The following is a 14,663-nucleotide window of genomic DNA, read 5'->3' as shown; positions in this document are numbered from 1 at the left end:
AAAGCGAAGGGTTGGCCAGTTGGATTAGAGTTCATCTTTCTAAAAAAAACATGTTGTTATCGACTCATGCATTATACATCATGCGTTGTCACTATTACCATTGCTTGTGCTGTAAACTCGCCGCCGTTGTCGCTTTGTAAAAAGATTGGAGGGCCAACAAGACAAAAAAGGTCATGTAATTTCTTGCCAACAACGCTTGATTCCTTTCGCAAAAGAGAATACGCCCAAGAGAACTTCGACCGATGGTCCTTGATATGGAGGATATAGCGTGGTAGGCCATCGGGAGTCTCATTTCCACCATAGTCAATCAAATCCATCTATAGTACAATTAACATGAATGATAAGCATTCGATACCTTGGTACTTGAGCATTACGACATACCTGAACAATTTCCAAAAAAGACGAAGCATGAATTGCTTGTGCAGCCCGCTGGGTAACGTTGGGCGCATTGGTCGTTGCACAAATGCTGCAATGGTTAAGTACAAGTTGGACAAACCTGTCTGGGCAATAAATGTAGTTCTTAAGCTATATAGATGTAGACATGTTAGGTACATTTGTAGGCATAATCAATTATCCCAAGAAATAAGTCCCAACCATCATACCTTATGCAAAGTTGCATCCCTACCACCATGACTGCAATCTTCATGTGCACGAGTGACTGTATTGTACAATTGCTCCTCGACTGCAATCATCTTTGTTTCATCACGAAGAAGAGTAACGATAGTAATACCATTCGCAAAAACGGTTAGCTTGAAACGTTCTCGCACCCAGGGACCAAATCGGTTCCCACGCTGATGAGAGTAACGGGAATCCTTAACCAAGGCAAGCAATGGTTAGCACAATTCGATAGCGGACGATTGATGGTAAGCATACCTCCAATACGCCTTTGATGTCATTATACATCTCCTGATTAATAAAGACCTTCGTTCGTCGTGTAGGTGATGCCAATGACCGGTAGTGCTCAAGGAGCTCTTGAAACTTGTTTCTTGACAGCCACGAGCACTCAGTAGTATCGCTGTTCATTTTGAATATGGCAAAGAAAGGAAGCTTGAATACGATGTTGCAATCGCTTATGCCATCAGCCGATATTTATAGCTAAACGCCGAAATCGTATTATGTAAAGTATAATATACCACTTACATGGTTTACATGCTTACGCATCACGATAATCATATGATGACTACTATTACTAGCCTAACGTAACATGAATTATCCTATTCGGGATACGATGACAAAGATTTTGTTATGTAAGGTTGTTCTCATCAGATGATATTACTTTTACTGGTAAGATGACAAAGATTTTATTATGTAAGGTTGTTCTCATCACATGATACTACTTTTACTGGCACGATGACTAAGATTTCATCATGTAAGGTTGTTCTCATGATATGGTATGGTATGACAATATCCGTGTTTCGGTGACTTATTCACGTGGTACGCATTATTACTACTTCTTTATTCATCCACGTGATGCGTAACATGTATGGAAAAGTAGCTGGTGTATGTATCCTAAAATGCCCTAGGGCGTTTCGGTATCTGCACTGAGGACTGAAATGCCCTAGTGCATTTCGGAATCCTGAAATGCACTAGGGCATATCGCGATATGCACTGAATCCCGAAATGCACTACAACATCCTTAGCACAAAGTGGTTCTGAAGCTACTTTATATGGTCTTGCACAAAATATACACATTACATACGATGGCAAACAACGTCAACATGATTTCTTAGTTATGGAATTATCAGGGAATGCACCGGTGACCATTGGCCTTGACCTCATGCCTAAGCTTGGAATTGGTATCACAGGTCTTGCCGTAGCGTGGGAAAAGCAACCACCCAACACCAGTGAAAAGATAAATGACGTACCCCTACCAAACGAGTCCCCAGCAGGCTCTTCCTCACAACGTAACGCTTTCTTTGACATTGTTCAGCCAACAGTCGATCGCAATGCTTTGATTCCACCACGTTCATTCTGCACCGTACCTGAATCGGTTATACACCTTGACACGGAAGAGGGCGTAGTCTCGCATCGAAGACAATACACGCTACCCATCGTATACCAAGACACGATCAAAGAACAGGTACAACAGTGGTTAAGCGATGGTATTGTTGAAGAAGCACCACCTCACACTATGTGGAATAGTCCTCTCACGTTAGCACCTAAGAAAGATCTATTTGGCAACTACACAGACAAGCGTCCATGCTTAGACCCACGGCATATCAACAAACTACTTGTCAGCCCGGATCGTCATCCACTTCCTCTCATCAAAGACATCTTCCGACAGCTTAATGGAGCTACAGTTTTTACAACATTGGATCTAAAGCAAGCTTTTCATCGTTTCGAGATTTATGAGCCACACCGCCCTAAAACAGCATTCACTGTACCCGGTCATCCACAACTCATGTTTCGCGGTTGTCCCTTTGGACTCAAGCCTATTTCATCAACATTTCAACGCACCATGAACATCATCTTCCATGATCTTCCACATGTACTCACATTTGTCGACGACATCATCATCTTTTCCAACACACTTGAGGAACACGCTCAACACGTGGCTGAAGCTATCGAACGTCTCACCAGCGTCAACTTAATCCTCAACCCCAACAAGTGTCATTTCGCTCAAGAATCAGTCTACTTGCTTGGATTTTGTGTATCAGCACAAGGCATTGGTTTGGATCCTCGCAAGGTGGCAAACGTTCAAGAGTGGCCGGTACCTCGCACTGGCAAAGACGTACAACGGTTTCTTGGTGTTATCAACTACTTTCGTGAATCAATTCCCAACGCAGCTTCGAGGATGGCACCTCTCAACAAGCTACGACTTGAGCACCGTTTAGACGACTTATGGAATGACAGCGCGCAAGCAGCTTTTATCGACCTCAAACGTGTGTTATTGCACGCACCTATTCTCAGCTATCCAAATCTCAAACATCCCTTCCAGGTGGCAACCGATGCATCACATACAGGGATTGGAGCTGTACTTTATCAGATTATCGATGGCACAACACATCACATCGCTTTTATGGCACGATCTTTATCTCCTTCTGAACGCAACTATTCCACCACAAAACGTGAGTTACTTGCTATCATCTTCGCCCTCAACAAATTCCATCAATACTTATGGGGCAATCATTTCACCTTGTGTACAGATCACAAAGCGCTGGTCTATATTCACACACAAAAAGTGGCTAACGCCATGATGATCAATTGGCTGGATACTATTCTCGAATACTCATTCGATGTCGTGCACATTCCTGGATTGGACAACACCCTACCTGATCAACTTTCTCGCCTTTTTCCCACTGAAAAAGAGCTGGCAGGGGGCACTGTATCACACGACAAACAAACATCCACACAAAACAACGCTATACACGTTACAGGTAACCAAGGCGACAATAACAGCAGTGATGAACAGGATGATGACTTATATTTTGAACCTCCTGAAAACGAACGTAGACAACTGCTTAAGGATGCGCATCAATGCAAGGAAATGTTGAAAGACGCACACGCCTTCGGACACTTTGGAGCAAAGGCTATGGTCGCACAATTACAACAAGATGGACTCAAATGGAACAACATGCATCGACAAGCACAAGAGATTGTACACGCTTGCACACAGTGTCAACAAAACAACATTGCAAAACAAGGCTATCAACCTTTACGTCCTATACATGCATTTCTTCCTGGTGACCATTGGGCTATCGATCTCGCTAGTGGATTCGACAAAAGTCATAATGGCAACCTCTACATCTTGGTTATGGTAGATGTATGCACACGTTTTTGCGTATTACACGCCCTTCCGGATAAAACGTCTGACACAGTTGTCAAAGCGGTTATCGACACTTTCTGCAACTATGGATTCCCTCGCTATCTACAATCTGACAACGGCACTGAATTCGTCAACACTTTAATGCACAAGTTAAGGAATGCCGCAGGTTTTGATCATCGACTTACTACACCTTATCACCCACGAGCTAATGGATTAGCTGAACGTTTCGTCCAAACGTCTATCAACACAATCCGCAAAAGCATTAATGGAGCCACAAGAGATTGGGATTTATACGTCAAACCAACTCAACTAGCACTCAACAACAAAGTGGCCAGCATACATGGATCTTCACCATTTGCCTTGATGTTCAATCGCGCCATGAATGGATTCCGTAATTACAACAATGAAGAGATACCACAGCCACTCACAGAAGAAGAGCTGATGGATCGCATTGATCACATGTCCAATACGGTTTTCCCGGCAATATCAGAGAGAGCACAGGCACTACAACAGCTCAAGAAAGGTAAACATGACGCTAAGTACAAGATGGTACATTTTCCTCCAAACAGCAAAGTCATGGTCAAAGATGTGTCACGCAGTAAGAAGATGGATCCACGTTACGAAGGACCTTACACTGTCGTCAGGGAAACTCCAGGTGGCTCTTACGTTCTTCGAGATGAACAAGGGTTACTCGCAGCCAGGAACTTTGCACCATCACAGTTGAAAATGGTATCACAAGATGAATTGGTGGATGTCAACGAGCTATATGAACATGAAGGCCAATATTACACCATTCAATCTATTGTGGATCACAAACAACTTGCACCCGGCAACTACATGTACAGGGTACGATGGGAAGGTTATTCAGCAAATGATGACACTTGGGAACCACCCGAATCATTCAACAGCACACAACCTATTGCAGAGTACTGGAACAAGCTTGGCCGTATACCACCACACGATTCTTCCATCGATGGCAACATAACCCAACACACTGACACAGAGAAACATGTACGCAAGAGATCGTTACCCAACGCCAACACTTCAACACGCAAAAGCAAGCGTTTACGTTCTTCACGAAGATAATGTTCAACCTGGCAGGGGGCAATGTGGTGCACACGTATATCAAGTGACATTGAGATTATCGGTTAAACATTATCCATCATAACAATGCAAGCACATGCGGATCTTTACATCTCACCCACTTTCCACCATACGTACGCATGATCCAATACGACCACATTTACATGCATCACCACACTCATCCTTTCTTCATCCTTCTCTACCAGCATACTACACCCACGATACTAGAATTAAGATATAAAAGCACTGGAGCATCGTCTTCAGAATAAACATCAATCTCAAAGAGACTTCTTATTTTTTGTTCCTTTGCTTTATTTGCTATTTTCATCTTTGTTTACCTCACCAAGTACTGAAACAAGCAGGATCGTATTCACGTGGACGAAAGAGAATAGCTGCATCGCAATGAATCGCCTTATCGAACAAACCAACAGAAGCTCTTGTGCCTTGTTGTCATGTGTGAATTCAGTGCCACCACCAAAGCCGATTAACGATAGAGACCCATTGTGCCTTGAACGATGATACCAAATGACCCTAGTAGAGAATGCTGCCAATAGAAGGGAAAAGAGCTCGTCCCCTCTGTAGCCATGCCAACAAATGGGTGCCGCCAATAAATGAAAAACAATTTCCTATGCCTTGTCGCCTTGCTGATAACTGTGTTCAAGTTGGGTAACGATGCCAGTGGGACCAAAACGTACTCATTTGCTCTGTAGCCATGACAATGAATGTGTCCAAAGAGGTAGTAGCGCGAATAAGATGAAATGCAGTGTCGCGTGCCTTGTAGCAATGACGATAAACGTGAGCAAATTGGTAATAGCACCGATCGAGTATTCTTGAAAAGAGACACCTTTTGCGTTGTAGCCATAACAATAGCCTGTTGATTTGTAATGATACCAATCAATGGAGAGTGAAGGCTTGAATCTTGTACCCATGACGCCCCGTATGTTCAGCTTGGTAATGGAACCAGTAAAAAGAAAAGAGAACTCTTGCGCCTTGTTGCCATGGCAACGATGCTCCCATATCATTGCGCCATCCTTAACAAGAAGAGAGCCCTTGCGTGTGTCCAATGGTATCTGCCATATGCATAGGATCCGAATCGGTGACAAGACCAATAAAAAGAAAAGAGAACTCCTGTCCTCCAAAACAGCAGCCACTGCTGATACCATTAGCTCGAAAAGAGCCCAAGGCCTATTGTAAATGGGTACATCCATTAGCATCTTGAAAAGAGATACCCATTTTTGCTTGAATACATACCATACCGCGTGACCAAAGCCTGTTTACAGGGACACCCTACAGAACCAGAAACAAGACGGGCATGTCATCCCAGGCACATTCAGCCCCATGTGGAGAGTGAAAGGAATCGACATGTAGGCCTCTTTCCCTCCCACGGACCCTTCAAAGTCTTATCCTCTGCACCAAGCGCACCGGATCCAACGACGTCCAATCTTCTCCAATCCACAGGCTATGATGCCTTGCCCACCATGTCTTGATGTTCGTTTGCAGATACCCACATCATAGATGATTACCGCTTGTACCTAAACATGATCATCCAACATGTAAAGGCAGTAGCACTATGCAGGGACACACCACAGTATCAATAACCATCATGGCCCCTACATCATAAAACGACATAGGTAAGTAAATGGATCAAAAGACAATACCAATATTTTGACTTACCCTTTCAAGACCAAGTCAAGCGCCTCAGTGGGTAACGTATCAAATAGACCATGAGAGGACGTAGGAATGCAAGGACTTGCACATAGCATACTGTATCATGGATACCAATTGGAACTTCTCGTTGGCTCTTACAGCACCCAAGGTGGCGTCATCGATGACCATCCAGATCCTCCCACCGCGAGACCTACATGCCGACCCTTTCACCCATCACACATGAAGCTGAACGTACCTGAGAATCATCCACGCCTTGAGTCTGGACTGCAGGGTATCCCATCCATAACCGAAAACATAGCTCCACAAGAAAGGAACAGCTCCAACACCGATAGCCTCGAAAACACAAGGCACCAAGGAACGAAAGCTTCACAAAGGAAGCCTAAAATGGAAGGTTGTTTAAGTGTCATTGTAATACATTTGAGTGCTAGAGCAACTTACCAAACGTCTTCCCATTCCTCATTGTCATGATCATCATCGTCGTCATCCTCCTCCTCTGCCACAGCCCCCAACTCACGTAACAACTCAGCAAGAGCGGCTGCATCTTCAGGTCTCATGGTGGGCTGTGGCATTGCTTGCTGTAATGCACCACGTGGTTGCGGACGTGGTGATGGTGGACGAGGGGTGTTGCGGATTGTGGTGGTGGTAGCGGGAGTGATAGGAGTAGATGTAAGGCGAGGTTGATTGGTATTGGTAAAAGGACGAGGACGAAAAGCGAGTGTTGCGAGGGTGACATGAGAAGTTGCGGAATTAGTGGTAACAGTAGTAGCAGTAGGATGATGATGAATAGGCGGTGGGGTGGTAAAAGGAGTGACAAAACGAGAGCTGGTGGTAGGTGTGGTTGCGGTAGCTGGTGGTGGCATAGAAATGGCGGTGGGGGTTGACATAAGGGTGGTGGTTGGCATAACAGCGGTAGTTGTGGTTGGTGATAAGGGATTGCGGATGTTGATGTTGGCGGTATCGATGGTTGTTGTGGCAGCGGTAGTGGTGGTAGTAGTGATGGGGGTAACAAGAGGAGAAAGGAGCATAGGTTCAACCTCCATTGGGATTGGCGTGGGTGAAGGTGGAGGTGATGGTTGAGGTGTTGCGGGTTGAGAAGGAGGTTCAAAGGAAGGCATGTCTAAGTAATTGAGTAGGTTAGATATGTAAACACATGTAGAATATATATGAGTATACTTACCAACATCAATAGGATCGTCGTCGTCATCATCGTCAAGGAATGGAGGGAAAGGAGGGAAAGTCAAATCGGCGAACATGATGGAGATTGGGTCGTCATCTAGAAATTATCATTTCATGTCAGCTTGTAAATCATCACAAGGATCCATTTTGGTTGCGATAGTACTTACCAATCACCATCACATCAACGGGCTCCTCATACCGCCGATCGAAAGGAGGTGCCATGTAGGCATCCTCATCAAAGGGGTCCTCCACACTCAAATGGTACATGAGGAAAGCTATATAAAAGCATTTGTGAGATGCTTGTATATGAAACGGAACATGTTTATACAAAAGTACATACCTAGTTCCTCGTCATCATCGTCATCATCATCCTCGTCATCATCATCATCCTCGTCATCATCATCATCCTCGTCATCATCATCATCCTCGTCATCGCCATCAGCATCCTGAGCATCATCATCACCACCAACAAAAGGAACATCACCAACAGGATGCGCAGCACCAGCAGGAACAGGATCACGGACCAAAGCAGGAACCGGAGGAACAACATCAACAGCCGCAGCAACGTCACCAGAAACAGAGCCACCAATAGCAGGCACAAAGCGAACACCAACAGGGACAAAAGCAACTTCAACACCACCAAAAGCAGGATCAGCGCCACGATGACCACCAACAGAACAAGAGACATCTTCACCACCAGCAGGGACAACTTCTTCATCACCGGCAAAATCTTCACCTCCAAAATCAGAACCAACAGCAGAGACAGCAACACCAGCAACACGAGACGAAACAGCAACACCAGACAAAGCAGCCACACCAGAAGAGACAACATCACCAGAGACAGCAACACCAGCCAAACGAGGGCAAACAAGCAACTTGGTGGTCAAGGTGGGATTTGCATCGACCACACTTGCCAAACGACTGTAATCAGCGATACACACCCACTTCTCCAAGTAGGCAGCAACCGAACACCAAACGTAGTAATAAAAAAGGGCGACACAAGACAACACCGCAAGAGGGAGAGCAAGTTCGATAACCAGTTGGACGGCCAAGTAAAGGAAAAGAGCAATTGGGAGAAACCATGGAAAGGTAAGGAAGAAGGCACAAAGAAAAACGCAGAGGAGCATGTTGAAAAGTAAACAGAGTGCGAAAGAGAGAGGAGTTAATTCGTTGCGGTGGAAACGTACAATTTAATAAACGAGGCCACGTCACCCCATTTCACCCCATTCCAGTAATGCATTGCCATGATCCTTCTCAATGGAGGTTCGAATCGGTAAACAAGTATGTCTTTATTACGTTTATATTGTGTGCTCATCAACTAGTAGAGTTGTCATAGTGACGAGGTGGTACTCTTAGGGATAGCTGTATTATAGTGATACCACAATATGAGCCTTGGTCGTCTTTCTTCAATCCCGTTTAATCTCGTTGATCATATCAAAGTGAAGGGTTATGAAGGTATCAAGGTTGTGGTTGTGTGTATAGTGGATGCTTGCATGTAGGGCAGCGACTAATTTCCATATGTTTGTGTCAGAAGGTTGCTCTGTCAACTCAGCTTCTCCATTGCTGCTTCTTACCAGACCTCACAACAACGCGATCGTGGTTCGACATGGGAGCCCCCCATTAGTCACCGACATGTGCAAAGGGGTGTCAATGAAGGTACGTAACGTGTTAATACAGTGTAAAAGCCGACTTGCTTTTGTTCGCTGTGTATACTGATATGGGTGTCTTGTCATAGCTGTCGTGGCTCAGGAATGTCGACAATTTCAAGATTGAGGAGGAATGTGGAACGAGATTCTGTTCAAGAAGGGCAAAGGGTGCACTGATGATGGGGTAAGCAAGACGACTGGAAACGTGTGTCGCAAAGGGATTCATTGATGTGCTCTAGAGGCGTGCTTCTTGTGCTCAATAGCAGCAACCTTTATCCGCGACTGGATCACGTGCCAGCAAGGCAACAACAGAGCATGGGAGGATGTTTCGGCTTATGGTATGTACAAAGAGCAGTGGTGCTGAAGGAAGGCAAGGGAGTGGATCATAGGAGGATGACTAATGAATTAAAGCAGGGTCCTCAAGAATTGCCATCATCATTGAATTTGTTCATTCCTGGTGGTGTGGATACATTGGATGGGATGATACCAAGCAAGGAATGTCCACTGTGACAATGCAAGGCGTGATGCGGATACGTTTGCTCTTCTTGGAATGTGTCTCAAGACCATGCAGTAACGGATTACATTCATCGTATCGGGTCATGGTGATACGCGGTGTGTTTGGATACACTTTTCATTGGGTCACCCTTTCCGGTAATGTGTGTTCACGTGCATTGGATTATGTATGTCATGTACTAAGGCATGCATATTCAGTGATTCGCTTTGGTTGACTTTATGCTTTATGGTGGTCTGATTGGGCAAGAATTTCTTATGCTTTGCATGAACAAAGGCTTCGGTACGTGGAATACATAGGGGAGGGAAATGCTTGCAAAGCAAACAGTGGTTACTATTTCAAGCTGCTTACTGTATCATCATCTTATTCAAGGCCCAATCACTGCATTGGTTGTTGAATCGGAATATTTCAGCGCAAGGGATCCACCAAATAATGGCAAGCACCATGATATCGTTTAGGCATCCAAGTCCTGTCACGATCGAGTCTCCATATTCCCTTCATGTCTTTGCCACCAATGTATTCCGTGACCAATGATCCAAATCCTGTGCATGTCTTGATTGTCCAGCGTATATATGAGGCTGAGCAAATACATCATCGTGGTGTTCCTTTGGATGAATGGGGGAGGTTGGATGATGGAAATTTTGGGATATTCTTGTTTACGGAGGATGAAGGTGGTATACATTGACCGAATCCGGATCCTGTACGCGTTCAATCACGTAACGAGCGAAACGGTATCAGCTTCTGGGATTGCGAGAGCGATGGATGAGATAGACTAGTATCTTGCTAGCTGTATTCGGGTAGCCGCGTGTCGCATCAAAATAAAAATTGCCATATGGTGTCCATGTCACGACAAATATGATTGAGGAGCATAACGCATGAGAGCACACATACGCAACACTTTTTCATGTATGATTCATATATGGTTTCTAATCCCCCAATGCACAGCCAGCAGCAGGTGCTCGCCCCCCCCCCCCCCCCCCCCCCCCCCCCCCCCCCCCCCCCCCCCCCCCCCCCCCCCCCCCCCCCCCCCCCCCCCCCCCCCCCCCCCCCCCCCCCCCCCCCCCCCCCCCCCCCCCCCCCCCCCCCCCCCCCCCCCCCCCCCCCCCCCCCCCCCCCCCCCCCCCCCCCCCCCCCCCCCCCCCCCCCCCCCCCCCCCCCCCCCCCCCCCCCCCCCGGTATGTACATGTTCCACAATAGCTCTTTGAGGGGAAATGCTCTTGTATGGTTGCTAATGCAGCTCGCTTTTGTTGGATGTCTTAGCTTTGTATCAGTGATCCAATATTGGCGACTCTCTAAGCGTTCATTACTCGTGACCTGGCAACCGGTTCGCTATCATGGTTCGTCTCTTGGTTACGGCATCGGCGATACAGCTTCTTTTTTGAACACCTCGAAACGTCGTATAGGCTTCACAACAATACCTCCACGCATAGCCGAATTGATACCCACAAGGTGATTACGATTTGCAGCTGGATGAATGGATGGATAAACACGATCGTCAACAATCGCTATGCCTTCACCACATGGCCCTGGGCCTATGCTTCCTTTTGGTATGGGACGATGTATGGGTGTTGGTTGACCGGAGAGAATACAATGATGGTGGCGCGTGCGATGATGACTGTGGATTGGAAAGTGGAAGCCATTTTGCGACATTACAGAACTCTTCGGCAACAAAGTAGGAGGATACATTTTGTGACATGGTAGCATAGACGAAGTATCCCCGTCATCCCCATTCAAGTGGCTACATGGAGAAGGCGGTATCATGCAGTGCAATCTATCAACATCAATGGCATCTACAAATGGAACACTATCATCGTCGTGGCAATAGTTTTCTCTTCATTCACAATACAAGATGCACAAACAGCAGCCATCGTTGAGCTACATCATTGTATGCATGGGACTGGATCGTGGCAAGAAAAATCTGCACAAGGACAACCTATTCGCGATGATCCACCAAAAGCAAAATGACAATGAGATTTGTTGATCACTTGAGGTCACTGCAACAGAGCATGGACATTGATGGGATTACAATGAACATGCATACGAAGGATACCGGCTGCCATAATACAATGCTCAAGTCACCATTCCTATCACCATGATGCAAGACACATGCTTACTGTTCAACGAAACTATGCACGTTACATCCATTCTTTCCTTCAACAATCAAAGATGCTGGAATTTGAAAGAGGAATAGATAAAAGAACATCCATTTAGCTTAAAGTCTTTCGAGCTAGCTAGTATGCCCGTATCAATCTTTGAATACATATACTTTCATCATCATGTTCAGATCTTGTGCGAGACGTTTGACAATCATTAAAGATTACTTGTTATTTAAGATCATGCTTCAAGCATAGACAACCATAAAGCTGGTCGTTACTCGAAACCTCACAATGAAGCACAATGAAGCGTGGGGTGTTTAATAGAACCAACATGCTCGGCATAGTCAAAAGTACCTTGTGTACAAGTTTTAGGATCGAGATCGTCAATAGCAACTTTTGTATTTGTGGATGTGAACCAAAACGTTTCAGGAGGCTGACCTGATTTCATTTTGGCTGGTAGGGCTTAGAGGTAGTGCTAGGGCTACGAGGAGGCCACGTTTATATTAGCAGCATTCTGATAGCGTGAGGGAAACATGAAGGTGCTCGTCACTCAAATGTTCACAAAAGAATGGTACCCTTTAATATCAGTTTGGTGCTCAATAACAGTGAAAGAATCTTGGACGGAATTTTGAGGGTGGAGGTTTGCTATCCGAAGATAGGCAATCATCCTACTTATATATCTTACTATCAAGACATCTGCTTTGGGAATGCCATAATACAAGACTTGGCTTCTATCCGTATACGATTCATCAGCATTTAGACATGGATTCCCAAAGTAATTTCTATCACCTCGTAGCATAGCGATTTGGCGCATAACCGATCTCAGTGCCAGCCTTCATCATCGACAGGTACCAGTACATACCATCTTGCTGTATCATAGCGTCGCCGAGGATTGTATACTGTCATCATCCTTGATCAAATGCATCTATTATAGTGAATGTACTTCAATTGCTTCATTCATCGCTATCAACGCAAATGCTACACTTCGTAATGGCGCTAGGAATCATTTGCGTGATTTATCTAACCATGGTGGTCAACTATCCAAGCCAAACTATAAAATTGAAGCACGAATGTCAATAGGTTTCGGTTATGGGGTAAAGCGAATGTTCATTGTGTGCATGGATAATACCAAGTATATGAAAATAAGGTGGTGATGTAGATTTATTAACGCTACATGGCGACTAAAATAACCTTCACTTATCTAATACTGTAGATCGGGAATTCTTTCAAGTAGCATTGATCGAGTATCATTGTGGATTGGTCAATCGCAAGTGGTCCATCCCAAATGACGGCGGCAGTATAACCTGAAGACAATGGCATACGCATCATGAATGTCTCCAGTGGTGGTAAGGTTGCTTGGATTCGATAACACACCAAGCTCGTAAAGGGCACAATTGGGCATGGATTCATCGTACTTGATAAGCAAGCCTTGGCATCCTTCTTTCTCATAATGACTCAAACAACGATGTAAATGGATCTCGTTGGATGTTGTTCGTAATTAATTCCAAAAGCGTCAAGCATCTCAATCAAGGTATCGCGTCAATCAGCATGAATGTTCTTCAAAGAGTCGTATGGGATAGATGCCAAAGGTGATCCTTCTTTGTCAGCCATATAGTCCACATTGTCTCTCAGAAAGCGTGCGACACCTGTCGATATTCATCAGGTTGTTGCTAATCGGGAACGTCGAAATCGATATAAAGTAGATGTATTGAAGGCCATGATGGTGAAAATTGTGGTAGGCTAGCCCATGACGGGAATTGGCTGGATTATTTCGCGTGGACTACAACAATATGCAGCGTTCATTATTGTCCCCATTGTCGACAAATACATGCCTGCCAACCCTGTAATCTTTCAACAAGCATATCCCAAAGGCCCATCCATGAACTAAACATACCTTATCCACCTAAATGGACTGCATAGATGCCATTTGAATCCACCCTGGGATGCAGCATAGGAACAAAAATCAGTGGCACCATCCACGAACTAGGAGACATAATATGGATGAAGGGAAGAGTTGCATGTATTTTGAGATCCCCGAGATCAAATCGCTTGCCTGCATGAGACTGCATCGTGCACGTTCCATACTTCGCAGGTAGTTGAGGTGCTGAAACCATTACATCGAATACGAACGAAGCCATCCATGATTTCACACTCGCCTAAAGAATGAAATCCAAGATGATGAGCGGTATGAAGCAACTAACAACTCTTTGCACCAATAAACAATCGCTTTCCCAAAATATTTCACGTACCAATGGGGTGAGACATGTCATAATGTTTCCATGCAGGGTTGTAAATTTCACTTGGGCGTATCCAATGGCTGCGTTGGTTTCCTTTTGAGTAGCCATAGCGAACGCATTCGTTGCCATGGCAGCTAGCATCATGAAGCGAACAGCAACGCTCATTGACCGTTGCCTTGTCTTGGTAGTTCTAGTGATCGCCACAAAAAGCTGTTTAGAGTTGTGTTGTGCAAACAATGACCATTAGATAAGTACCAGTGACAGAAACCAGGCTTTCGGTAATCCCATAGCCATCCGACGGAGGCCGCCAGCCCATCTTTGAGAAATGCCGAATTACGAGAGGCGACAACGAATACACATAGAGGATTGCAAGGAGCCATATAGTCCCGAAACGGGTATATAGATTAGGCAGTTGGTGCAATGAAGAGATCTTGTTGTTTTGTGGGACTTGTTGTAATGCTTTTTGTTCAAGCCGTAACG

The 14,663-nt window shown here is 45.1% G+C and overlaps 4 protein-coding genes across 4 annotated transcripts; 2 read left to right on the top strand and 2 right to left on the bottom strand.

Moving 5' to 3' along the window:
- Positions 1-24: 24 nt before the first annotated feature.
- On the bottom strand, positions 25-1,023 carry O0I10_006698 (uncharacterized protein; the record flags this gene model as incomplete). Its single annotated transcript, XM_058486723.1, has 5 exons — positions 25-39; positions 99-317; positions 382-525; positions 603-812; positions 874-1,023. 5 exons carry the CDS (start codon positions 1,021-1,023, stop codon positions 25-27), a joined length of 738 nt encoding a protein of 245 aa, XP_058342545.1.
- Positions 1,024-1,732: 709 nt separating this feature from the next.
- On the top strand, positions 1,733-2,289 carry O0I10_006697 (uncharacterized protein; the record flags this gene model as incomplete). The annotated part of the gene is made up of 2 exons (XM_058486722.1): positions 1,733-2,151; positions 2,208-2,289. The coding sequence occupies 2 exons, from the start codon at positions 1,733-1,735 to the stop codon at positions 2,287-2,289; spliced, it is 501 nt and encodes a 166-aa protein (XP_058342544.1).
- A 112-nt stretch (positions 2,290-2,401) lies between these two features.
- On the top strand, positions 2,402-4,852 carry O0I10_006696 (uncharacterized protein; the record flags this gene model as incomplete). The annotated part of the gene is made up of 1 exon (XM_058486721.1): positions 2,402-4,852. The coding sequence occupies one exon, from the start codon at positions 2,402-2,404 to the stop codon at positions 4,850-4,852; it is 2,451 nt and encodes an 816-aa protein (XP_058342543.1).
- Positions 4,853-6,883: 2,031 nt separating this feature from the next.
- O0I10_006695 (uncharacterized protein) lies at positions 6,884-8,820 on the bottom strand (the record flags this gene model as incomplete). The annotated part of the gene is made up of 5 exons (XM_058486720.1): positions 6,884-6,896; positions 6,956-7,634; positions 7,695-7,790; positions 7,861-7,968; positions 8,034-8,820. The coding sequence occupies 5 exons, from the start codon at positions 8,818-8,820 to the stop codon at positions 6,884-6,886; spliced, it is 1,683 nt and encodes a 560-aa protein (XP_058342542.1).
- Between the last annotated feature and the right edge of the window lie 5,843 nt (positions 8,821-14,663).

This window comes from Lichtheimia ornata (genome assembly GCF_029851405.1).
Source record: "Lichtheimia ornata isolate CBS 291.66 chromosome Unknown scaffold00030, whole genome shotgun sequence".
NCBI classification, from domain to species: Eukaryota; Fungi; Mucoromycota; class Mucoromycetes; order Mucorales; family Lichtheimiaceae; genus Lichtheimia; species Lichtheimia ornata.
The sequence above is the reverse complement of the archived record's forward strand: the minus strand, read 5'-3'. Positions and strand labels throughout refer to the sequence as shown.